Source organism: Rana temporaria, chromosome 4 (genome assembly GCF_905171775.1).
Source record: "Rana temporaria chromosome 4, aRanTem1.1, whole genome shotgun sequence".
In the NCBI taxonomy this organism is placed as follows: domain Eukaryota; kingdom Metazoa; phylum Chordata; class Amphibia; order Anura; family Ranidae; genus Rana; species Rana temporaria.
In genome coordinates, this window is record NC_053492.1 from 228,310,480 (window position 1) to 228,336,343 (window position 25,864).

The 25,864-nt window shown below is 38.9% G+C and overlaps 1 protein-coding gene across 2 annotated transcripts in view; it reads left to right on the top strand.

Annotated features, from left to right (window-relative positions):
* Positions 1-25,657, top strand: part of KCNQ5 (potassium voltage-gated channel subfamily Q member 5) — a 751,481-nt gene extending 725,824 nt beyond the window's left edge. For both annotated transcript variants that reach the window (XM_040349943.1, XM_040349944.1), the window contains 5 exons: positions 3,250-3,470; positions 7,845-7,953; positions 8,821-8,952; positions 18,018-18,144; positions 22,966-25,657. In XM_040349943.1, coding sequence (XP_040205877.1) covers positions 3,250-3,470; positions 7,845-7,953; positions 8,821-8,952; positions 18,018-18,144; positions 22,966-23,913 — 1,537 coding nt within the window. In that variant the 3' untranslated portion in view covers positions 23,914-25,657. The remainder of the gene's footprint in view (positions 1-3,249; positions 3,471-7,844; positions 7,954-8,820; positions 8,953-18,017; positions 18,145-22,965) is intronic.
* Positions 25,658-25,864: the final 207 nt, after the last annotated feature.

Genomic DNA, 25,864 nt, shown 5'->3' on the forward strand with positions numbered 1-25,864 from the left:
ACACTTCATACTTTTATGCCTAGCACTTGTATGCCAGTAATATGTTCACATTTTCTTAATGATCATAGGCGAACAAACTATATTAAAGGGGTTGTAAAGGTTTGTTTTTTATTTTCTAAATAGGTTCCTTCAAGCTAGTGCATTGTTGGTTCACTTACCTTTTCCTTCGATTTCCCTTCTAAATGTTTTTTTTTCTTTGTCTGAATTTCTCACTTTCTGTTTCTCCTCAGTAAGCTTGTCCCCATCATCTGGCTGGGGGTTAGTCAGCCAAAACAGTTTACTGATGACGAACAGGAAGTGACAAAGAAAAAAAAGAAAAAAAAAACATTTAGAAGGGAAATTGAAGAAAAAATTTAGTGAACCAACAATGCACTAGCCTAAGGGAACCTATTTAGAAAATAAAAAACAAACCTTTACAACCCCTTTAACATATTTAACGATTGACTTGAATAGTTCAGTCCTTAAAAATATATATATTTTTATTTTTTGTCTCTGGTGGTGGTGATGGAAAATTACCGTACCTTACATTGGATTAACTGGAAATTAGTTTTCAGAGTAGAAATGATTTCCTTAACTTGTCAAGGATATGTATCAGTATGTTAAGAAGAAGATTTTAGAAGGAGATTTCACCATAACTATAATGACTTTAGTCCATTTACCACTGTACTGTGATTTGTGACAGGGTTTTGCATTAAACTGAAAACTGCAAAACTACTCTTGTTACATTTTCCAAAACTGTTTAATGGCCTAATTCCATTATTTATCATTCTATTGTATAATCAAGTGCCATATGGGCAATACAGTATACATTGAAATGAAGAGATAAGGAACCTTAGATTTTCATATTTGGTGCACTCAAAAAGCTACTATATTTATTGATTATAGAAAGTTACCTAGACTGGGAACACATCTAATATTTGTTATGTGTATACTGCTTTTATTAATATTTTGTTATTAGCCTAAGAGTTAAAATTGCAATGATTGGGAGGCAGCATACCTTTACAACACCCAGATTAAGCTATAATTTAGATACCCATATGCATCTGCCTGGGAATTTACATAATTGCCCTTTTAAAAGCAAAGAGAAGGAAATGTGAGCTATAAACATAAATCAGTTGCTTGTGTAAATGCAATATGCAACACACTGAGAACGGATCTGATTAATGTAGAGACAATAACAATATATCTTACAGCAAAGGTTTGTCCTAATCTTGTGGGGATACCATGATAATAATTATATTTAACTAATTTGTCTTCAGAGGAATAATTGTTGGAAGAGAAAAAAATAATCATGGTAAAATAACTGACATAAAACAGAGGATCTTGATTTAAAGACGTTGTATCCGAACACAAAAATGCAATATATAAAATGTATTTTTTTAAATGATATCTATAACATACTGTTGCAAAGTAGCAGCAGCACAGTTCAACAGAACTTCCCATTACGCACATAGATAGTTTCTCACCATTACATGTATGCTTCTTCTTTAGTGCATAAATCTGGCATGGCATCTAAGCATGGTGGCTGACAACTTACTTACCCATATATTACTACTCCTGTCATTCAGGGGTGATGAACACTCATGACTAGATTCAGAAAAGTTACTGTCTCCTACAAATTGGGTGATCAGTCTGGCCTGGGACAGGCTCAGTTATTAACAAGTTGCAAAAACATATAAGAATTATTTTTTCCCCCCATTTTGTCTAGTCTTTTTTTATCAAGGTATGCTTTTTGAAAATGTGGCATCCATTACTCCAACCACAGAGATGCCTGCCAAATGCTTCTAAAACCGGTAAAGAGTATGACAATATTTTTAAGTAGTATTGCAATTTTGATTATCCTATGGAGTCATAGAACCATTCAATGTGGCATTATCGATTCAAATAGTCATATCCCCTTTTACATATAGATTATGCCCAACACCTTGCCCTTATGGTACCCAAGTATCAGAAGTGTTCCAGGGAACAGTCTGGCGAAAGTCAGCTAGTCACCTATGCATGGGTGATCCTCCAGTTTGCCCTTAGTCCCCAGTCTCATGGCCTCTGGCAATACTATGGAAAATGTTGGCGTAACCTAATTGAGGATAGGTATATCTTTATCATCCCACTGTAAAAATGGTTTTTTCCCATCAAATGCCTTAAATTCAGTTGCCGATATGATATGGGTTCATCACTGCCTCTCTGCTATTGAGGACATCTGCCGATTTGACTTTTGTATATCAGTTCTCTTAGAAAGCTGCATTGGTTTTCAGCTTGCCTGTGTAGTTAGTTGGACATGTTTCATGGGGGCTAGTAGGCATTAAGCAGTATCTCTGTGCCAGTCTGCATGCAGGTAAAATGCTTCTACCTGCAGTGGGAGCCTCAAGCCCATATTATTACTTCACAACCTCAGAAGACTGCATCTGAGGTAATTTCTTCACAACCTCAGACGACTGCATCCTAAAAGTGATGTAATGAGCCTGGTAACGGATAATCCAATAGTTATTTTGTTTTTTCATAATAGTTTCGTTTTTAAAAAGAAAAATGGAAAGTTCACTTTAATCACCAAGGGTAGATAGTACAATACTTATTTAAAGCTGTCAATTAATTTGGTCTTGTTTCATCTAACAAAAGTATAACTTAGCAGAGTGGAGCTTTCTGGCCATCTCAGTTTTGCGGCAAAAATATACCCATGCTATGCCACAACATACAAAGAGCATGCTAGGAATTTTGCAAATTCATAATATCTTAGAATACAATTTTTTACAGAATAAAGTTTGGACACATGCATGAGAATGTACATTTTGTAAATACATATTTTGCTTGCTGACAACTAACGTGCATGTTTACTTTTTAACTGTGGATTATTAAGGATATCTTTTTCTACATTTTAATTTAGGGATTTTATCAAATTAAATAGCAATTATTTTTTAATCCATTAATCTAGGTATCAAGTTTGTACAGTATTTTGGGTTAATCTTCATAGGCGTTTTTAATTTCATGCTATAAAGAGAAATAAAACTTGTATGATTATTTACAACACATTGATATTAAAATTGCCATGTAATATAGACTTTCTTCTTATTACTGTCTGTTTTTTGTTTGTTTTTTACTGTTGCTGTGACAAGCATTAGGAATGAGAGTTAGTTTATAAGCAAAGGAAAACCTTTTTTAAAGACATTAGAAATATTTACATTATGTTGATCTGTAGCTTACTGTTTAAAATGGAAGAACAAAAAAATCTAATAGATGCCCATCATCTTTTCACAGCCAGAAATTAAGCTTCAAGGAGCGTGTACGTATGGCAAGTCCAAGGGGGCAAAGCATAAAGAGCAGACAAACATCAGTTGGTGACCGTCGTTCTCCCAGTGCTGATGGGACTTCTGAGGCAAGCCCAACAAAAGTACAGAAAAGCTGGAGTTTCAATGACAGAACTCGTTTCCGCCCTTCTCTGAGACTAAAGAGTTCTCAACCAAAACCGGTGGCTGACAGTAAGTTTTTACTTTTGTACCCTATGTCCCAAAGACTGCATGGCAATAAAAGCTATGATACTTTATTACAATACGATTATCAATTCATGTGCAGAAACTGGAAACTACTAATATCATATGCAAAAGAGGAAAGGTTGGAACTTTGAATGAGGTGCACGCTAAACATTAGATACGTAAAAGGTGTGGGTCACATGGGATAACTATATGTATAAGATCATACAATGATTCAATGTAAAGTTTAGATGTTAAAAAAAAGTTTAATAGTGAAAAACTGTAACAAAAATGTTGAATTCATCCTTACAAATTCAATACATGTAATAACCCTTGATAAAAATGTAATGCATTTGTGAAAAGCTATAGCATGTAAGTATAGAATTTGAGCTAATTATGTGAGTAGATGAAACAATACAATAAATACAAAATGTGCAAACAATGTGTGTGTGGATGTTGAGCATACAATGCATGTTGACAATGAAATGTTTGCATCTAAAGGCTCAACATGTTTCGTGGGATTTCCACTCATCAGGAGCAAGTGCATTGTGCGTAACTAAAAAGGGTATAGAATAGTACTATGATGTCATAATTGGACTAAAATAGGGGGAAAGGCAGGGGGGAGGAAGATAAGATAAACCCACCCAGAAAAGTTCCCTTCCCTACATTACTCACATGTTCGATTACAGGTCAATATGTAGAGCCATGGACAGAAGGTCACCTGGGGATGTCTACCCCGGGAACTGTGGGAGTGCTTCCCCACAGAGGTCGGGGCACATATGAAAGAACCTTAGGATAAGTGCAATTCTCCAATTGTGTAAATAGGGGTAACACAGTCAACATCCCAAAAAGTGGGGCTGTGAAGAAAAAATACAGTGGAACCTTGGATTGCGAGCATAATTTGTTCCAGAAGAATGCTTGCAATTCAAAGCTCTTGTATATCAAAGTGAGTTTCCCCATAGAAGTCAATGGAAACTCGGATAATTCGTTCCACAGTGACTTCTATGGTATGCAGTACCGCATGTGACTAGAGGTGGGGGGCACGTAGACATTCAAAAACACTCACAAACCGCTCGAAGATGCTCGGATTCACTCAGAAACACTCGGAGAGGCTCGGAAACACTCGGGAGAGTATAGTAGCCATAAAAATTAAACTTATAGCATATCATACAGAGTATGCTGGTCAGCACAAATGTCCCCCTCCAAAGCAAATTGCCTCAGCAATAATCTCCACGCCTCCAACCCAACCCCCCCTCTGAAAAAATCCTCTCATCACCAAAAATTCCTCATTAGCAAAAAAATAATCCCCCCTTTGAAACAAGAATCCTCCCCAGCAGCACAAACGTTCCACCCAGCCTACAAGCACAATAATCCCCCCTGACACAAACCTCTCCCCAGTATAAACACCCATACACAGGAAATCCAGCAATACCTACATATCCAAATCTTCCTAGCCCACTTTCCAGTCACCTGCACTGCAGACACACACACACACACACACACACTTGGATAAAGCTCAGGGCAGAGGTGACTGCCAGATGGTAATGAAGCTGTCATAGATTGACTCTACTATAAGGTGACCAGATTTTTTAAATGAAATCTGGGGACATATTTTTTCTTTACTAGTAATGGCAACAATCAGCGACTCTCTGTCCGTTGCCGCCTGCCTCACAGTCTCTCAAGCCTTACTCTTCGGGCCCCGGCTACTACTGGATGGGGAGCGGAGGAAGATTACTCCGCCAGGGAAGGCAAGGAGATAGGCAGGTGGCTGGCCAGGATTTGAGCCAAGGCAGAAGAACATGCAAGCGAAGCTGAATGAGCATGCGCCCGAAACTGAAGAAATATATTTCCTCTGTTCCGACCAGCACATGATCATCAGAAAGGGGCACAGATAATAGGAAAAATACAACCCCCCCTATGCTAGTAGGCATGGCGGATCAGGGGTGTGTAATTCTAATTTTTTTTATTTTAATTCTGCACTGATTGGATTTAATAGGGGGAGGGGCAATTTCAAAGACAATCTGGGCACAAAACCAGGGACAGACTTGGTCCGGGGACAGTGTCCTCAATCAGGGGACTGTCCCCTAAAACTGGGGATGTCTGGTCACCCTACTCTACTGTCTATCTTTTGCTTCAGGTGAAATTCCCCATTTAAACTGTTTACATATAAGATTACATTTAGACATTTTGCAAGTAACACAAAGAGAATTGGTAAGGGAAATCATGTGTTTTCACTAGGAATTAGTGTAGCAAATACAGTTAAAATGTCACCACTCTAAGTAAGATTAGACTGGTGTGATCGTAATCCCACTGCTGACACAGTGTGTTGTCAAGAAACACAGGGAAACATTACTGAATAAGGCAATGCTGGCAATACACAGATGCCGAAGGCATACATAAATTCTCTATTGCACATAAAATATAGTTCATGTATATTTTCTTTTTACTTCATAGAGAACTAATTAACTACAGGGCATAGAGAATGTCCTTATGAAATCTTTCACAGGCAGATTTGATTTGCCTGTTAAAAGGATAGACAGTAGACATTGTTTAGGTATTCCACTACAGGATCTATAGCAAATTGTAATTTTTCTAGTGAATAGTCAATACAAAATAAACCATTTTATAAAAGCTCAACCTATCACAGCAGTACACAGAAAGGTTTGTTACTTGTGAAATTATTCAACCAGTCAGTGGCAAATAAACTCACTTGTGATAGAGCTTTCTCTCTAATGTTTTTATTGTTTTGATGCTTTACTGCAAATTAGATTGAAAAATTCACACATTTGTAATTATTTCAAGTGGAATACCAGGCAAATAGCTAAATACATTTTAGTTAACTGTTTTACCCTCCAAATTATTTGTAATTCTGGGCAGTTCCAATTTACACACCTCTTCATGTGACAAAATCCTTGATATCACCCACAATGATGATGCTAGACTCAAAGTTGCATGTGCGTTTGCAGTATAATCAAATCATTTTTGTAAAAAAAAAAATTATACACTCTCAGCATCAGCAATGCAAAATGCAAGCCTGAGGATTCCCTAGAAATCAATATGATTTAAGGCCACTCTGCTTAGACAAGGATGTAATATATCTGAATAACTGCTCCAATAATTGTCTTTCTTAAAGTGGCTTGGATTAACTGGTCTGACTGATCTTTTTTTTTTTTTTTTTTTCAAAATGTATACATTTCAAATGTATACATATTTTATAGTATACTAGATGGAGCTGATGATCATGGTCATCAGCTCCATCTGATAGCTATAAAGCTGTATTTTCCTGATTCATGTTATACTTAAGAAAGAAGAACATCTTACCTAGAGATAAAATATAATTTCCTTTGTACACACTGATGTATGGGGCTAGAGGCTACCCTGGGAAGTTCTATAAAATCTGGAGACCATGGCTAAACACGCAAGACTAGTGATTCCTTCCTCGTCTTAATCTCTGATCCTCCACCATAGACTATCCCTACACTCCACTTCCAATGTGTCCTGGATACTGACGATACTTATAGCCGAGTATGAGATGGTGTTGATGCTAGGAGAAACACGGCCAATCAGATATCTGGTATTTCTTCTCTTGATACCTTTTTATTTAGGTGTTTGGTAAACATATTGATACTGCTTCCTTAGTACATGCTTCGATGAGCCGTTTGCTCTTGTTTTCTACAGTCTGCTTTTTTCTTATGATATGGTATAAATTATGCATACATTCATTTGAGTACAGCGTGTTATTTAACTTGCGCATCCTGTGTTCTTGAAATTCTGTGAAAGCTGTTGGCATCACTATTTACATTGTTTTTTCACATTTCACATTGTGATAAAATATATGATATCTGAAAGTCCTTTTCTTCGTATACAATACTTCCATTAAAATCAAGAAAAAAAAACGAGAGAAAATATTCTACTAGCACTCAATTTCGCTGGAATTCACATAGAAAAATGTACATGCAGGTTCAGCCATCTTTAACTCTCTGATTTTAATAAATACACTGCTTAGTAGGAGCTTTATAAACACAGTGAATATGGTGGGAAAATGTATTTATTTGTTGATTGATTTATTCATTACAGGTACTTATATAGGGTTTGTTTATGCAGTGCTTTACATATATATTATACATTCACTTCAGTCTCTGCACTCAATGAGCTTACCTTATAAGGTCTCTATCTCACATTCATATATAATCTACTCATACTAGGGCCAATTTAGACAGAAGCCAATTACCCTACCAGCATATCTTTGGAGTGTGGAAATATGCCCCATGACTTTGTGAATATACCCTTGTAAGTGGGTTTATTGAAAGAATTTACAATAAGCTGGAGCTTAAACATTCCTATATGCACCTTCAACGTTAAAGTCTGATTTTACCTTTTCAGGTGACGTCAATCTTGGAACAGAGGAAGCACATGATGAGAAAGGATGTCACTGTGATGTATCTGTTGAAGATCTAACTCCAGCTCTTAAAACAGTCATCCGAGCGGTCAGGTGAGTAAAAATCACAGTCTATTTTATGCAAAGTGAGCAAAAGGCTAAAGTAGCCCAAAGAAACCAGTTAGGCTCAGCTTTCATTAAATTTGGCTAGGATGCGAAATGAAAATGGAAGGAATGGGATCAGGAGTGTAAAATGGAAGGTTGGACTTACAGCAAAGCCTTTGTTTACCACTAAAACATGTTGGAATGAAAGCTGTCCAAAAGTTTTTCGGACATGGAATAAACTTATCTTTGATGCTTAGTAATTTCATTATGTTATTAGATCACATACAAGTAATTGTAAATTAGCCAGTAGAGGGAACCTTCAATGGCTTAATGCAAATACATAGGGAGTGCGTTGTTTTCCCTGCGTTAGTGGACATGTAAACCTGCATAACAAGAAGAAGGTGAAAAGCTCAATGACTGTGTAGCACTGCAAAGTGGTGAACAGAGTCTGATTATGTGATGAGGAAAAAAGTGTACACCAATGTCAATGTATTATTACATATTATAGATAGAAACAAGACTTAGGCCTCGTACACACGGACGGACTGTCCGCTGAAAAAGGTCTGCCGAACCGTTTTCAGCGGACATGTTCGCCCGGAGATTTCGGTCGTGTGTACGGGGCCTAAGATTATATACATCATGATGATCTTTTATAAGTTCATCTTTAAAAAACAATTGGGTTTGTTATCTTTACTATGCATTTAAGTTTATTATTAGTAGCAATGGGAAAACTTAAGAAATTCACATGACTCATCATGTACAGTACAGGTAAACAAACCATGAATGCTCTTTAAGCCCAAATATATGAGTAAATAATGCATACCTTGAACTTATAAAAAGACTAGAGGTGACACAACTTCTCCTTTACTCCAACAGAATTATGAAATTCCATGTAGCAAAGCGAAAGTTCAAGGAGACCCTACGGCCATATGATGTGAAAGATGTGATTGAGCAATATTCTGCTGGCCATTTGGATATGTTATGCAGAATAAAAAGCCTCCAAACACGGTCAGTAAATAGTATATGGCCTTTTAACATATGCAGTTGAAATAAAAACACTTACTTGCATTGCAGTTTGAGTTGTTCAAGAACTATGGACCAGATTCAGGTACAAATGCGGCGGCGTAACATATGTCAATTACGTTACACCGCCGCAAGTTTTCAGCGCAAGTGCTTGATTCACAAAGCACTTGCCTGTAAACTTGCGGCGGCGTAGCGTAAAGCCGTCCGGCGCAAGCCCGCCTAATTCAAATGGGGCGTGTATCATTCAAATTAGGCGCGCCGAACGTACTGCGCATGCTCCGTTTTGAAATTTCCCGCTGTGCTGTGTGCGAAATGACGTCGCACCGACGGAATTTTTTGAACGGCTACATGCGTTACGTCCTTTCCTATTCCCGGACGTCTTACGCAAAAAAAAAAATTTTAAATTCGACGCGGGAACGACGCCCATACTTTAACATGGGCTGTCTAATTTTACACCACCTAAATAGCAATCGCAACTTTCCGACGGGAAAAGCCGACTAGCGACGACGTAAGAGAATACGACGAACGCGCGTACCTTCGTGGATCGCCGTAAACAGCTAATTAGCATACCCAACGCGGAAAACGACGAAAACTCCACCCAGCAGGCCCCGAAGTATTGCATCCTAAGATCCGAAGGCGTAGGAAAGCCGTAGGCCTGTCGGATCTTAGTCAAATGCCGTCCTATATTTGTTTGAGAATTCCAAATAAAGATACGACGCGGCAAATTTGAAAGTACGCCGGAGTATCAGCAGATACTCCGGCGTACTTTTTCTGTGAATCTGGCCCTATATCTTTTATTGGATTGCACTCATAGTTGAGGAGGAGATTAAGACGAATGCCTCGTACACACGATCACGTTTCCCGAAGAGAAAAGTGCAATGTGAGCTTTTTGTCATGAATTCTGACCATGTGTATGCTACATCGCACTTTTTCTGTCATATTTCCGGCCAAGAAAAGATTGAGAGCAGGATCTCAATTTTCGTGACAGAAAACATTCCTGTCGCGAATCACGTTCGTCTGTATGCAATTACGACGCGCAAAAAACAAGCATGATCAGAATCAAGCAGAAGAGCCGAACTGCCTATTGAACTTCATTGACCTTGGCTCGCCGTACGTGTTGTACGTCACTGCGTTCTTGACGTTTGGAATTTCAGACAAGATTAGTGTGACTGTGTGTATGCAAGACAAATTTCAGCCGTTTTCCTGCTGAAAAAAAAAATTTGGTTTTCTTGTCGGAAATCGCGATTGTGTGTACTGGGCATAAGACATTTATCATTTTGTCAAGTTTTATGTCACTTTCCATGCCATCTTGATGAGATGTTATCAGCTGGTAGCTTGGCTCCTACACTGTTCCTTTTGTCAGATTCCACCTGGGTTTTAAATATGCAATTGTTCAATTATTGTGCTGCACCTACAGATTTGTAGATTTTCCCTCTAGTTCCTATCTACATTACATGTCAGTCAATTCCACTCCTTGAATACCAACTGCTGAGGTACATTTTCAACCACACAGAAATATAAAGTTATAAAGTTAAGTTAAGTTAACCAGTCCGTAAACTGGAGGTGCAAGTGGATGTTCTCAGAACAAATAGGCTTTAATTTGGTAGCTAATTTTACATATATTTTTACTTCCTAGGTTTTACATAGTGAAAAACTGAAAAGACTTTCTTTTTCAACTATAAGAGAAAAAAGTAATAAAAGGATATCACATAAATGTGATATTTTTTTTTCAATGTAGCAAACTGGTCAAACAAAGTAATACATTTTTAATTTATTCCCATATTTTGCATGAATTGTTAGCATAACATTAGGATAAGATCAAGTTGGGTTGGTAATGATAGCGACTTCACAGGTTTGCAATTGCTAAAATGCCAAGTGACTTTGCGTTTGCTTACTAGAGCATCTGCCACTCACACAATAAATGTAGTTGTCAATCGAGTCACCCAAAATCATTCTTGGGACCAGGTGTTAAATCTGGGGAGGGAATACTTTTTTTTACTAGATTTTCTTTTCTTTATAGGGGGAGGGGGGGGGTCTTGATCAGATCAGTAGAGACCGTAACCAACCCTCGTGTCCAACTCTCTACCACCTAATTTTGATCTACAGCTCCGCAATGACAGGAAGTGCTATGAAGTTATCTTACTCTTTTTTTATTTATTTTTTACAAATCTTTTTAATGAATCTTGCAAGTAAAGATATCCTATGTCAGAGTATTGTGTTTACAGTGCTACAGAGCATAGATCCTGAAGCCCAGGAGCTGATCATTTCAGCTCCTGAGCTCATTGTTGGACCCAAGCTGCCATTGACTGTTAGGAGTATCAATGCTGAACCTTGCCGGAACTCAAGACAACTGATCAATTTTGATGACATTTTAAAATGGTGCTGGCACAAATATCTGCTGTCCTAGAGCAATTTAAAACCAAAACCTGCTTTCCAAGTGGGTAAGCAAATTATGTTTACATGGTTCTGGAAAAAAAAATTAAGTATATAGTTACCGTTTATGGCATTATTAAATTTTCCAACAACATGTTGCACAAGGAGAGAACTGGGATCTGTGCAATAGCTTACATAAACCAATCAACTATCACTGGAAAAAAAGTCATTCTGATTAGTTGTGATGGATTTCTGCTCTTTGCACATTGCTCTCTGGCATATTGATTAATCTTGAATATAGTTTCAAGTCTATTATTCAGCTCGGCAAAAGGAAATCTTTTAAGAATGTTAATGCCCCAAAGTTAGTTTACTTTTCTAAAATCAACAAAAAATATTTCTTACCATGGGATTATTTTGGATCTTAAAAGCATAAATCAAACAGCTAAATACAGAGTTGAAACACATATAATTTAACTGCTTTTATTCCAAAATGTTTGTAATTGTAAAATACCCTTGCTCACTGGACTGTGAATGACTACCATGACATTGGAGAGGTCCACCCTGTGACCTTCCCATTATGTGTAAACAAAGCAAAGCCACAGGCTCTCTTGTCTGACAGCATATATTTACTTTTCAGGTCACTGCCACTTTGTCAGCTGCCTGGTGACTTACTCTATGTAAGTGCTGGGCTACTCATCCTAAGTTATTAAGCCATGTAAGTGATGGGATAAGTACCAGGATGTCATATGGGGAGAGTCCATAATTCCTAGTAATAGAGCTAAATGTCAAGGCAGGGGAGCAAATGAAAGCTTAGGATATGCTGGTTGGAACAGGGACAATGAAGTGAACTTGCTGCTTTGCCCTGCATGAGTAAAGCATGGGTGCACTTTAAATACTAGTTGCCTGGCTCACATGTCTACCCTCTTGCTTCAGTTCAAGTACCCTGAGTCACATATTATTATTATTATTATTATTATACAGGATTTATATAGCGCATTGTACAGCGTTTTACAATATAAAGGAGAGACAGTACAATTACAATACAGTTCTATACAGGAGAAATAAGAGGGCCCTGCTCATGGAGCTTACAATCTACAGGGAGGGGGAGGTGGTACAAAAGGTAATAGCTGCGGAGGATGATCTGATGGAGGTGACTCAGGTACAGTTCTTAGGTGGAGGTGGGGTAGGCTTCCTCGAATGAGTGAATAAGTGAGTTTTCAGGGATTGCCTAAAGACGGACAGGGTAGGGTCTGACTGGGGTGGGGAGTTCCAGAGGATGGGAGAGGCTCTGGGGAAGAGGTAACAAGGGAGCAAGAGAGCAAGAAGTCTTGAGCAGAGAGGACGATTTGGGTGATATCTACAGATGAGGTTGGTGATGTAGTTGGGGGCGATGTTGTGGATGGCCTTGTATATTGGGGCTAGTATTTTGAATTTTATAGGATGGGGTAGGGGAAACCAGTGAAAGGATTGATAGAGAGTAGTAGCCGTCATGGGATAGGTTAGTAAGGTGTATTAGTCTAGCATCAGCATTCATAATAGATGGAAGGGGGATAGCCTGTGTAAAGGTAGGCTAGTGAGGAAAGAGTTGCAATAGTCTGCAAGTGCAGATAAGGACCTCTGACTTTTCTCATGACAGGTATACTTTATCTAAGGATACATTATATATATTTTTTTCGTACATCATCTGCGAAAAGGTTAGTACAATAATTTAAAATACCATAATTAAAAAACAGACTCTAACCATTCTTGACCTATTTTCTTGTTCAATATATTTATTTTCTTCATTGTGTGGAGTACCCACAATATAGCTGGTCAATGTGATACAAATACAGTACAACTTCAGAAAAAGAAATACAGACCGCAATAGAGACACAAAATGGTAAATACATTCAGCCAATAATTACAACTGGGGCTGGATGGCCATAACATGATAGATTGACAAGAGTGAACAATACACATGCTAGTACGGGCACAGAGGTAATTTTACAGTGGAAATTCACTCTCTCAATCCTTTTTAATCCTCATACTGCTAGCATTGGTAAATAAATAGAAAAGTATATCATATTTACTTGTTTTAAACTTTTTTTTCAGAATTCCTCAGTTACTTTCTGGTTTCCAGGCCTATGCGAAATATATCATACATTAACCACTTAAGCCCCGGACCAATATGCTGCTAAATGCCCAAAGGCGTTTTTACAATTCGGCACTGCGTCGCTTTAACAGACAATTGCGCGCTCGTGCGACGTGGCTCCCAAACAAAATTGACGTCCTTTTTTCCCCACAAATAGAGCTTTCTTTTGGTGGTATTTGATTACCTCTGCGGTTTTTATTTTTTGCGCTATAAACAAAAATAGAGCAACAATTTTGAAAAAAATTCAATATTTTTTACTTTTTGCTGTAATAAATATCCCCCAAAAACATATATACATTTTTTTTCCTCAGTTTAGGCTGATACGTATTCTTCTACCTATGTTTGGTAAAAAAAATCGCAATAAGCGTTTATCGGTTGGTTTGCGCAAAATTTATAGCGTTTACAAAATAGGGGATAGTTTTATTGCATTTTTATTATTTTTTTTTTTTTTTACTACTATTGGCGGCGATCAGCGATTTTTATCATGACTGCGACATTATGGCGGACACTTCGGACAATTTTGACACATTTTTGGGACCATTGTAATTTTCACAGCAAAAAATGCATTTAAATTGCATTGTTTTATGTGAAAATGACAGTTGCAGTTTGGGAGTTAACCACAGGGGGCGCTGTAGGAGTTAGGGTTCACCTAGTGTGTGTTTACAGCTGTAGGGGGGTTTGGCTGTAGGACTGACGTCATCGATCGAGTCTCCCTATAAAAGGGATGACTCGATCGATGCAGCCGCCACAGTGAAGCACGGGGAAGCCGTGTTTACATACGGCTCTCCCCGTTCTTCAGCTCCGGGGAGCGATCGCGACGGAGCAGCTATAAACGAATAGCCGCGCCGTCGTCCCGGATCGCTCCCCGCGGGAATCCGACCGCCGCATGTAGCGGGGGGGTCCCGATCGGACCCACGACCCGCGAAAAGGCAAGGATGTACCTGTACGCCCATTTGCCTGTACATGCCATTCTGTGGACGTACATATACATGCGGCGGTCGGGAAGTGGTTAAAGGAGTCTTCAGGAGGGGAGGAGGGGTTTTCTCAGCTTATCATACCCTCTTCCTGCATGCCTGAGCTAAGGACAGATGGATTCCAGGAAGTAAATGTTACAGGAATCATCTGCCTTTACTCTCCTAAAACTGGAAGGTGGAACCAAAGGCAAATTAAGCCCAAGTCATCATCATGGGAGCAACAAAGAGGCTTCAAAATATAGGGAGAAGTATTAGTCTACCCAAACATGTAAAAATTCTGTATATTTCAGTACCCTATCTAACAGAGCTGCTTTCATTTTTGCATGGACCATGGCCTGGGTGGCCCTACATTTGTTCTCTACTACATAAAGAGTGGCATATTTACAAGCATTCCCTATAATCTGCTTCATAGCCGTAGTTAGCTGTAAGAGCAATTTGAATTGGGTCAGAAAGAAAACAGGAATATATCAGTCCAGAATTGGTGTGCTATAGGGCAAGACCAACACATATGTAAAATGCAAACCCAATCTGAGGTCCATCTCCCATTGTCATGTACAGTATACATGGGGGGATTATAACTGGTCTATAAGCTGTAAATAAAGACATGATATGAGGCCTGGGGTATGGAGGTCTTGTCTACGTATTCGCTCAAACTGGGTCATTCGATCAAGGGCTAAACCTGGCTTAACATAAGGAGCAGAAAATGTTTAATTTGTAAAAAGTGAAATATTTCCGAGTTGGGCAGTCCATGTGATTCCTGTAGGGCCGGAAAGATTTCAAAAGCCATGGAGTTGTAGTTAATTTATGGAGTCTAATCAATTTCGCATCAAGTCAAGTTTGAAAAGAGGATGCGGAGGCAATAGCTGGGTAAAATGATGGATTCATTAAAAGTTAAAATCATTTTACATGTGAGGAGAGAAGGCCAAAAAGCTATCCAGGAGAGAAAGTGAATGTTTTGTGATCGAATTGGAAATGTGCCTTTGGTCTGCATGGCCCTTCTCAACCTTTTTATTATTGTGTGTCTACATTAGAGATATTTCCCAGGTGTTCTTATGGCACATCAGTATGTGATGGAAAATCTTAACAGGAAAACAAACAAAAATGAAAACTTAAAGGGGTTGTAAAGGTACAATTGTTTCCCTAAATAGCTTCCTTTACCATAATGCAGTCCTCCTTCACTTACCTCATTCTTCGATTTTGCTTTTAAATGTCCTTATTTCTTCTGAGAAATCCTCACTTCCTGTTCTTCTGTCTGTAACTCACCACCGTAATGCAAAGCTTTCTTCCTGGTGTGGTGAACACCTCTTGAGGTGGGAGGGGGCGAGCAGGAGTGTCAGGACGCCCACTTACACACAGCTCCTTTCTCTATCTGCAAAGTAGAGAGTGTCCTGACTTGCCTGCTCGCCCCCTTCCCCCTCAAGAGGCTTTCTCCACACCAGGGAGAAAGCCTCGCATTATGGTGGTGAGTTACAGACAGAAGAACAGGAAGTGAGCATTTCTCAGAAGAAATAAGGACATTTAAAAGCAAAATGAAAGGATGAGGTAAGTGAAGGAGGACTGCACTAAGGTAAAGGGAGCTATTTAGGGAAAAAAAATCCTTTACCATCCCTTTAACAGAGGTTCTAAACCCTTTCACCATGCTATTCAAAATATAACAAACACATTTCATAAAGATATCTGCTGCGGGTAAACTATGCTAGATGCCTCAACATACCTGCAGCAGCTTTTGAAACCATCCTGCTACAGTTAATTCCCAGGCTGTTCTAAAAGGCAAGCTCTGGCTCTGAGTTTTGTTGGATCTTGCATCTAAGTCCTGTTTTCACACATTCCTAATTCTTTCTCACCATAATAATAAAGCTACTGGCCAGTAGCAATATACAGGAATTAAGAAGAGTCTGGCAAGTTTTGGCACTATTGCCTAGTGTCAGAAGAACTGTAATTCAGCCATGATATAAAGGTTTGGAAAGCTGCTACAAGTATATGCCTCCAGATGTTTTTCTCTTTTACCTGCTACAGATTTCTTTTTTTTAATGATGATAGAGTCTCTATATGGGTCTAAGCAACTGTTTTCAATAGGTGACAAATGCCAAGTTCACCGCAAACAACAATGATGTTCTATAGTTAAAGTGGCCAGGCTGGTTCTGCAGAAACTGGACGATTTTCGATCCATATAGATGGGGAGGCTGATTGTACTGAAGTCGATCAATCGGTTGACCTCAGTACAACCATTGGATAGAAGAAGATCCTGGACTGCTACACTCCTTAAAACAATGTCTTTATTGTACAAATAAAATCCAAAAAAAAAACAACCAAAGCGATGCAGTCAAAATGAAGTGAACAACAGGAAAAAGGTGGCTGACATGTTTCACATCATGTTATGCTTACTCGTAGTACAATAAAGACATCGTTTTAAGGAATGCGGCAGTCCAGGATCTTCTTCTATCCAATGCATCTGTGCACAGCCAGCACCTTTTTGGTTTAGTGCAGGGATATGCAATTAGCGGACCTCCAGATGTTGCAAAACTACAATTCCCATCATGCCTCTGACTTTGGGTGTCATGCTTGTGGCTGTCAGAGTCTTGCTATGCCTCATGGGACTTGTAGTTCTGCAACAGCTGGAGGTCCGCTAATTGCATATCCCTGGTTTAGTGGGACAGAAGCAAAGCCAAGGGATCAGCAGTTTTTAAGGCGGTATCATCTCTCACTCAGTACAACCAGTCAGGTTTTTTTCGTAAAATCACTGTTGCTGGCTATAGCCAGCAACAGTGATCATTGTATTCTGATGTCTGGGAAACCTCCTGCTGTCAGAATACAATAGTGGAGTGGGAGGGATTCCCCCATCAACACTGACTTTGTTAATGGCGGAATTAAGCAATTTTCTTTTCCTTTAACCCGTGGTTCAAGAAAAGAAAATTGCATAATGTATGGCCAGCCTTAAGCTGGGTACACGCTATTCATTTTTTTTTTAAACTGTCTCTCGTCGGAGCCAATGTATTAACCATGCAAAGTTAGTACACAAATCTACCCAGCTGAGCTGTTGTGTTATGACAGGGGTAAGGCCCTCCCACTAGAACACTCAGATCAGCATTCTCTGCCATTGGCTGAGAGCATTGATCGGGAGCTGGTCAGCTGCTGGTTTTCCAGCATGTACAGGAGCCTGCCAGACGGCCCGGCTTCTGTTGGACAGACCGACAAACACAAGGGCAGAATGTCGGGTGGTATTTTTGGTACCGGCAAATGTCTCCTGACATTCTGCCCATGTGTATGGGGCTTTAGTCAGCATCTAGAATGCCTAAACACAACTCTGCTATGCAGTGGTATAGCATTCTAATTAGTGTTCAAAGTCTCTGTCTGAGTCTGTTATCTCTTTTCAATGTTGTTTCATATTACTACAAAAAAAAATATTGTAATCGTTTACTTGTTCTTAGACTTTTAAGTGTTCATTTGGTCAATGGAGGGGAAAAGATTAGAAAGCAAGGGAAACTAATTTGGGGAAAGAAAACAATATTATTCTCATTGTAATACTACTATAAGCTACACATTATAATTTAGTTTTGTTTTATAATTTACAGGGTTGACCAAATTCTTGGAAAAGGTCAAATAACCACTGATAAAAAAAGCCGGGAAAAAAATATTTCTGAAATTGAGACCGCAGATGACCTCAGTATGTTGGGTCGAGTGGTTAAAGTTGAGAAACAGGTACTAAAATTATTATTTTCTTTAATTCTTATTAGTCATGGCATAAAATAACTTATTAAAATAAAACTGTACTGAATTGCCATGGAATACCATTATTGACATCTGTTTCTGAAAATGCTAATGTGTATAGAATGATAAGAACTTGAAATGCTAGTTAATTAGCTGTCATGCAAATTTACTGCCTTTAAGGCCTTGCGAGTTGTGGACCTAGAAGTAGTAGTAGTATGTAGATAAAGAGCTCTGATTTCACTTGCTGCATGCTTGTTCTAGTGCAATAATTAAAGCAGCCCATAGATTATGTGATTTTCTTTCCATCTACCATGAATGGAAGGAAAGAAAATCACTCAATTCCCTGATCTACAGCAGTGTTTCTCAACCTTTTTCCAGTCGAGGCACCCTTAAAAAGTATTTTTAGTCTTGAGGCACCCCAGTCCAAGACTTGGTTCACGTTACTGTGTGTCGCGGAACACGCGCAAAATCGCGCTTGTTCCTGACACACAGACGAATGCTCTGCTCTTTAGGGGCACTATTAATTCTTAATGGTACCCCACACATTGGAAAATGTAGGGTGCTTTTGGTGCAGTGCAATTTTTAGGAAAAAAAGGTCGGGGACCTCTTGCCCTGCATTTTTGTGGGTAGGGAAGGCCATTGAAATGAATAGGCTGCCCTACACGCAGCCACACAGATGTGATCCAAGGGCTTGTTCACATCAGGTTGGAGGGATGGTAAAACCACAGAGTTGAGCTGTTTCTACCACCCCCAACTACTCCCCCTTTAGCTGTAGAGGCAGCAGCTAGGGGTGTACACATGCTGTGGCTGCAGCTGGAGGTATACATAGGGTGAATGGGGCTGCACTGCAACTACCCCTCAACTGTGCTGCATTTACGGGCTTAAAACAGGTGGTGAGGAGGCAACATAATGCCTCTTTACCGCCCATCAAATGCCTCTGAAAAGCGATCTGTGCATGGATTGCTTTTCAGAGGAGCAGCAGTCCTGGCTGCTATCACAAACAAGCCCTACAAAAGCAGTTCTGATGGTACAGGAATGGGGGGTGTCAGGATTAAAAGGTACATACATACACACACACACATACAGACACATATATACAGACACATGCGCACACGCAGACACATACACATGCGCACACACATACATACAGACACATGCACATACAGACACACGTGCCCACACATACAGACGAATGCACGCACACACACATACATACATACAGACAAATGCACACAGACACATGTGCACACACTCATACATAAAGACACATGCACAAACACATACATACAGACACATGCACACACATGCACATACATACATACATACATACAGACACATGTGCGCACACATACATACAGACACATGCACGCACAGACACCAAGGCTCACATGCCGATAAGCCACATAGGGGTTAAATATTTTCTAAAACAGCAATAATAATGTCAGCAGTTACTTTCAGGTGCCTGAAAATATCTGCCAATGTCTATTCAAATGCCCAAAAAACTGGGGGACCTACAGTGATACTAAAGTCTATTTTTTATACCTGCCTGCTCTGTGTTGTGCACAGAGCAGCATGGATCCTCCTCTTCTCAGGTCCCTCTTTAGTTCTTTGGCCCTCCTGGCACCTTCCTCCTGTTAAGTGTCCCCACAGCAATCAGTTTTCTATGGGTGCACCCCGAGCTGAGCCACAGCTCAGTGTGTCATTTTAGACATGGAGCCACGGCCCAGCCCCACCCTTCTCTCTCCTCATTGGCTCACTGACTTTGATTGACAGCACTGGGAGCCAATAGGGAGAGCCAAGTCTCTCGTGCAACATCGCTGGATCGAGATAGGGCTCAGGTAAGTATAAGGGGGGCTGCTGCACATAAAAGGCTTTTTATCTTAATGTGAAAAATGAAAGGAATAGTGCGCTGGTCTAAAATCAAAAAATGTATATGAAATAAGCAGCTACACAAGAATGTGACTACAATTCAAAAAGTGATTGGAAAAGAAAATGTAGCACTAAGTAGTAGATAGTAGTAGGCAGGGCTTTTTTTCTCTGAGAATAGGTGCAGGAACTCCCCCCTTCTAAGTCCCCCCTTGTCTTTGTGCCCTACCCACCTCCAAGCACTATTTCTTGGTTCCACCACCCAGTACTGCCCCAAGTATCATTTTATGGTGCTCAATAATTTTGTATGGAATTTGTTCTTGTCTAATAACCAAAAAAGCAGTAAAATAGATCCCCTGGAGCCAGCAACAATATATCTCCCCAGGATTAATAGATCCCTCACACAACAATAGACCTCTCCCCAAGCAACAAATATATCCCCCCAGCAACAATAGTTCGCCCAGACAACAATAGATCTCCCCCCACACACAGCAACAATGAACCAACCGCAACAAAATACCACCCCCAGTAACAAAAGATTTACCCCAGAAACATTAGACCCCCAGCAGCAACAACAGACCTCTCCCTTAATAGTAGATCTCCACCAGCAACATAAGACCCCCAGCAACAACAAATCCCCCACCAGCAACAATAGACCCTCACAAACAGATCCCCATCAGTGACAATAGATCCCCCAGCATCAATATACCCTCCAGCACACCCCTTGCTATTACATACATATAAACCCTCCATACACCCAGTGAAGTGAACAGCCTCAGGCCTCATACACACGATAGGTTAAACAGAGGAAAACGGTCTGATGGACCATTTTTATCGGTCAAAACCGATCATGTGTGGGCCCCATAGGTTATTTAACCATCGGTTTAAAAAAAGCCAACTTGCTTTAAATTTAACTAATTTAAATTTAGTCAAGTCGACGCATGCTTGGAAGCATTGAACTTTTCGTTTTTTTCAGCACGTGGTTGTGTTTTACGTCACCGCGTTCTGACACGATTTTAACCGATGGTGTGTAGGCGCGAGGGACCATCAGTCAGCTTCATCGGTTAACCGATGAAAACGGTCCATCGGTCCGTTCTCATCGGACGGACTGATCGTGTGTACGAGGCATTAGAATCATACACAGGGATGAAACCAATCTCCCTACATAGGTTTTAAATGTATATCTGCTGTCTTCACATTTATATACTGTTTGGAAAGTTGAGATTGTGTTAGGAGATTTTCCCATCCTGGTTCACACAAAGTGTGATGTCAGGGCATACAGCTCATCATAGGCAGAGACTCTCAAAGGTGTTTTGTAATAGGACCTGCTCTCTGCTAATCTATTTTAGCAACCTCCCCGGACAAAAGATTTAGGCTGCTTTTGTATAAAAAGTCTGAGAATTTGTCAGGAGTTATCAGGCTGATAACAGAGGAACAGTTCAGGAGAGAGCTACGGGACTTAGCTCATTGAAGAGACATAACAAAACACTGCAGATATATGTGGACTCAGGTTTACATCCACTTTAAGATTAAAACACCTTCTGCCTTTACAACCACTTTAATAGGAATAGATTAACCTTCCTGGATAAAGTAAAAGACTGGCCAGCTTCCACATGTCTTCCGCTCTTAGCTATTGGCTATTGAATCTGACTTAAAGCAAGACACTAGGGTAAAATGAAGATATCCAAAAAGATTTACTGTCCAAAAATGTTCAATATGACAAATTTTGTATTAATCTGAATAATGTCTGCTTCAGATCTTCAGCTTGTGGCCACATACTCAAATTAATATGTAAAAATAATCGTTAAAGCCAACAAGTATAGAATACAAAATGTACAAATGTAAAACCGTATATGTATTTTGTGTTTTTAGAAGCCAGAATACTGTATACTTTTATTCCTGTTTAAAGTGGATGTAAATCCGAATTTTTTTTATTTAATTTTTTTGCTGTCACAATGTAGAGTATAAGATTTCCTATGATCTGTGCCCAGTCTTGCCACAAATAATAATCCAGCTCTGAGCAATCCTCTTTTCTTTTTTCAGTGAGATAAATGGACAAAGAGGAGAAAACTTTTGTCCGTTCTTCCCCCTTGCTGTGAATGACAGGTTATTTAGATATTTAGAGACATTTTTTAATTCTCACCCTCACTCCTTTTCTGAAGTCATGTGGTTACTTTTCTGGATTTTGACTTGATGTTAGTGATCATAGCAGAGTTTAGTTTTACGGAATACATAGGAGAAAATGCATGTTGACAAGGGGAGTGTAGAGGTGGGCAGGGAGTCTACTGACATCACGACTCCACCCACTGAGCTCCAGACAACAGACCCACCCATAGAATCTGCAGTTTTTCAGTTCTTATAACAGACAGAGGGGAGACATTTGACAGGTAAGGATACATGCAGGAGGCATGTATATCCTTATAGAGTAGAGGCTAGAAGAATGGACAGCTGCACTTCCAAAAAAAAAACTTGGGTTGTCTTTATTTAAAACAGGTGGTAAATGCACTACAAAGTACAGCAAAAGATAGCAGCCTACGCGTTTCACACTGGAATCAGTGCATAATCATGGCACTGATTCCAGTGTGAAACGTGTATGCTGCTATCTCCACCTGTTTTAAATAAAGAAAACCCAAAGTTTTTTTTGGAAGTGCGGCTGTCCATTCTTCTAGCCTCTACACTTTGCCTCATGCATCGCCGGCGCTCCTGGTCTCCTGAGAAGCTATTGATTGTCCAGCATACCCACCTGGAGCGGTAACTCCCTTTTCCTATATCCTTATAGATCGGCACAATGGCAGTAGTTTAGAAAGGATGAGAGTGGGTTTACATCCACTTTAACTACTAGAGATGCATATAGAGACCTTTTGAATAAAAATACAAAATGTTTGCTATACATATTTACTTATAAGACAGAGTGAATGTTATAAGTGTTTACTCTCCCATCTGCAGGTGCAATCAATCGAGTCAAAATTGGACAGCCTACTTGATATCTACCAACAGGTCTTAAAAAAAGGATCTGCCTCAGCACTGACTTTGGCATCATTTCAGATGCCACTATTTGAATGTGAACAAACTTCAGATTATCAAAGTCCAATAGACAGCAAAGATTTGTCCAGTTCTGCACAGAATAGTGGATTCATAACAAGATCAGCTAGTGCCAACATCCCTCGGGGGTTACAGTTTGTACTTACACCAAATGAATTCAGTGCACCTGCTTACTATGGATTTAGTCCAGCGATGCAAAGCCAAGCAACACAGGTGTCAGCAAATGTGAGCGATGGACCTGTAACTATGGTAACAAACAGTATATCAAACCAAATAAGCCAGGCCTCAAAGCCAACAGCGCCGACAACATTACAAATACCAGCTCCACCCTCACTGAAACATATCAGCAGACCAGAACCAATTCACATAATTCCTATGACCACAAAAGAAGATACTTGTGATGTCACCTCCTGCCTTGTCGCCTCAAAGGAAAGTGTACAGTCTGCACAATCAGGTATAAATAAACATTTTGTAAGGAGGAAAAGCCTTGATGCAAATAATGGAGTACTGTCTTCGGTCCCCTTTTCACATAAGGATTTTAGCAAATCAATTTCTGTGCAAAATCTGATTCAATCCACAGAAGAACTAAATGCACAGCTTTCATGCAGTGACTCAAGCGTCTCAAGAGGCAGCCAGGAACTTTACCCACAATGGCGGGAGTCAAAGCTTTTTATTGCAGATGAGGAGTTGGAAACTGAGACTGAAACTTACGATGCTGTCTCTGAGCCTACTGTTGAAACCACTTTATTATCTGACTCTTTGAGGACTGGAATAGCAGTTTCATCTCAAAGCATTAGCAAAACTAGGGATGGTGCAAAAAACCTAAGCCCTCCTCATGTCAAACATAAGTAAAGATACATTTTTTATTTGTTTTGTGTTTATGGTTCCTTTAGTCATCATCAATATCATTGCATGAATTATTCTGAAAGCCCTTAAAAAAAATGCTAGATTCAGAAGGAAACTGAAAGGCAGGCCTTTTCTGGGCCATCTCTTCTAGCTGCATGCAAATGCATGTTTCAAGTGAAGAGTACAAAAATAAACAAGAATATATATAAATATTAAGAGATTTAACCCTAGAAACGTGATTATATGTTACTTGGTAAAAAGGTTTCTTGCCTACCAAGCAAAGCCACAAAATATTGGAACATCGTTTTAAAAATGACCCTATAATTTAATGGCACTGTTTATGAATCAAAGAGTCCAAAGCGCCTTGATTATAAAGAGGAAAAGATTTTTTTCAAAATTTGAGGTGTATAAGTCATGTTTACAAAGACAAATATAATGTTACAGCTGCTAGCAATTGTACCAAGAAACGTAAAAAAAAAGGACTTGAACTGCTGCTGTTGTGATGGCAAGTACACATTAACTCACTTCTTTTAAATGCACACATAACATGAATGTTGATTTCTGTATATTTTTTTGGTAAATTAGTGTTGTGACAAAAAATAACGTTGGCACATCACTTTCAGGTTTTTTTTCTAGGAACATTCTTTTCCTATGAAAATTTATAAAACATGGAAAAGGTCACTGCAGTCTTAAAATGCTGTACAAACTTTCATTAAGGACTAAACCAGTTTACTATGAAATTAATTCTGCCTCCATATTTCTTTTTAAAGTATTCCTGGATGTTAAATGATAGGCTTGTTATTTGAAAATAGTTACGGTACATGATGTATATTGTATATATGGAGTCCATGTCTTTAAATTTGATACCAGGGATGTCATTTCAGAGGAAAGAGAAGGACTTTGGTCAGTGTGATTGTTTTTTTTTTATCATTGACGGCCTTGTATCTATTAAAGCCATTTTTTTTGCAAATACCTACACACAGTCCTAGTCATAATTCAGATGAAAACTCCTTCCATTCTCAAATAATGTCCCTGACTTACAAATGACTTGTGTTCTCTTGTTCTTATCTTACCTGAACAAAGGATTGGATAATCAGTTCCAAAAGATGTCTGAAGCACAAAAGCTAATTACTGTTTGCTATTTCACATGGAGTTTCGATTTTTTATTTAATTAGTACAACATCAGTTTGATCTTATTAAAGCTTGTTTACTAATACCTTTGTGACATTATCTAGGGTATCTCAACATCTCAGCTCATACTAGAAATAACCTATTTTGAATGTCTGCATCTTTTTAGCCAAATAACAACTCTGTACATTGAAAAGTATTGTATAATGTGTACATCTATACATATTTTTGTTTTTCTTTAATTTTATTTTAAGAAAATGTTTCACGTGCCTTTATTTCATTGTACATTGCCATATCTTATAGTTATGCATTTTGGTAGGAGATTATAAAATACAAAAATAGTTTTTATTTTAAAGAAAAAAAAAAGTTTGTTACTTTGCTTCTTTCCTTCATTAGACTCAGCAGGTACCCTTAGTCAATTTAATTGGTAATTTATTCACACTTAACTTGGTAAACTGTATTTGCCTTAAATGAAATGCTTGAGAGCTTGAAATTTACTAGTTTTAATTTAATTTATTTAATAAAATTTTGTGCACATAACTGGGCAATTCTATGAATCATATATAAAAAATATATTGGATATTTTTCCTCAAAGTGGAAATAAAGAGGGGATATCTTTTCATTTGCGTACTGGATCCTGTTCATGTTTTTCCATTGTATATTGTGGAATTTCTGATATAAAACCACACTAATTGGAAACTACTGTGTTAAATGTCAGCTTAATGTTTTCAATTCAGCATTAATATATCAAATAGAAAGAGATCAATTCATTATTACATCGGAACCCAGAACAAATATTACAAAAGTTAATACAGACATTTGCTTCTGC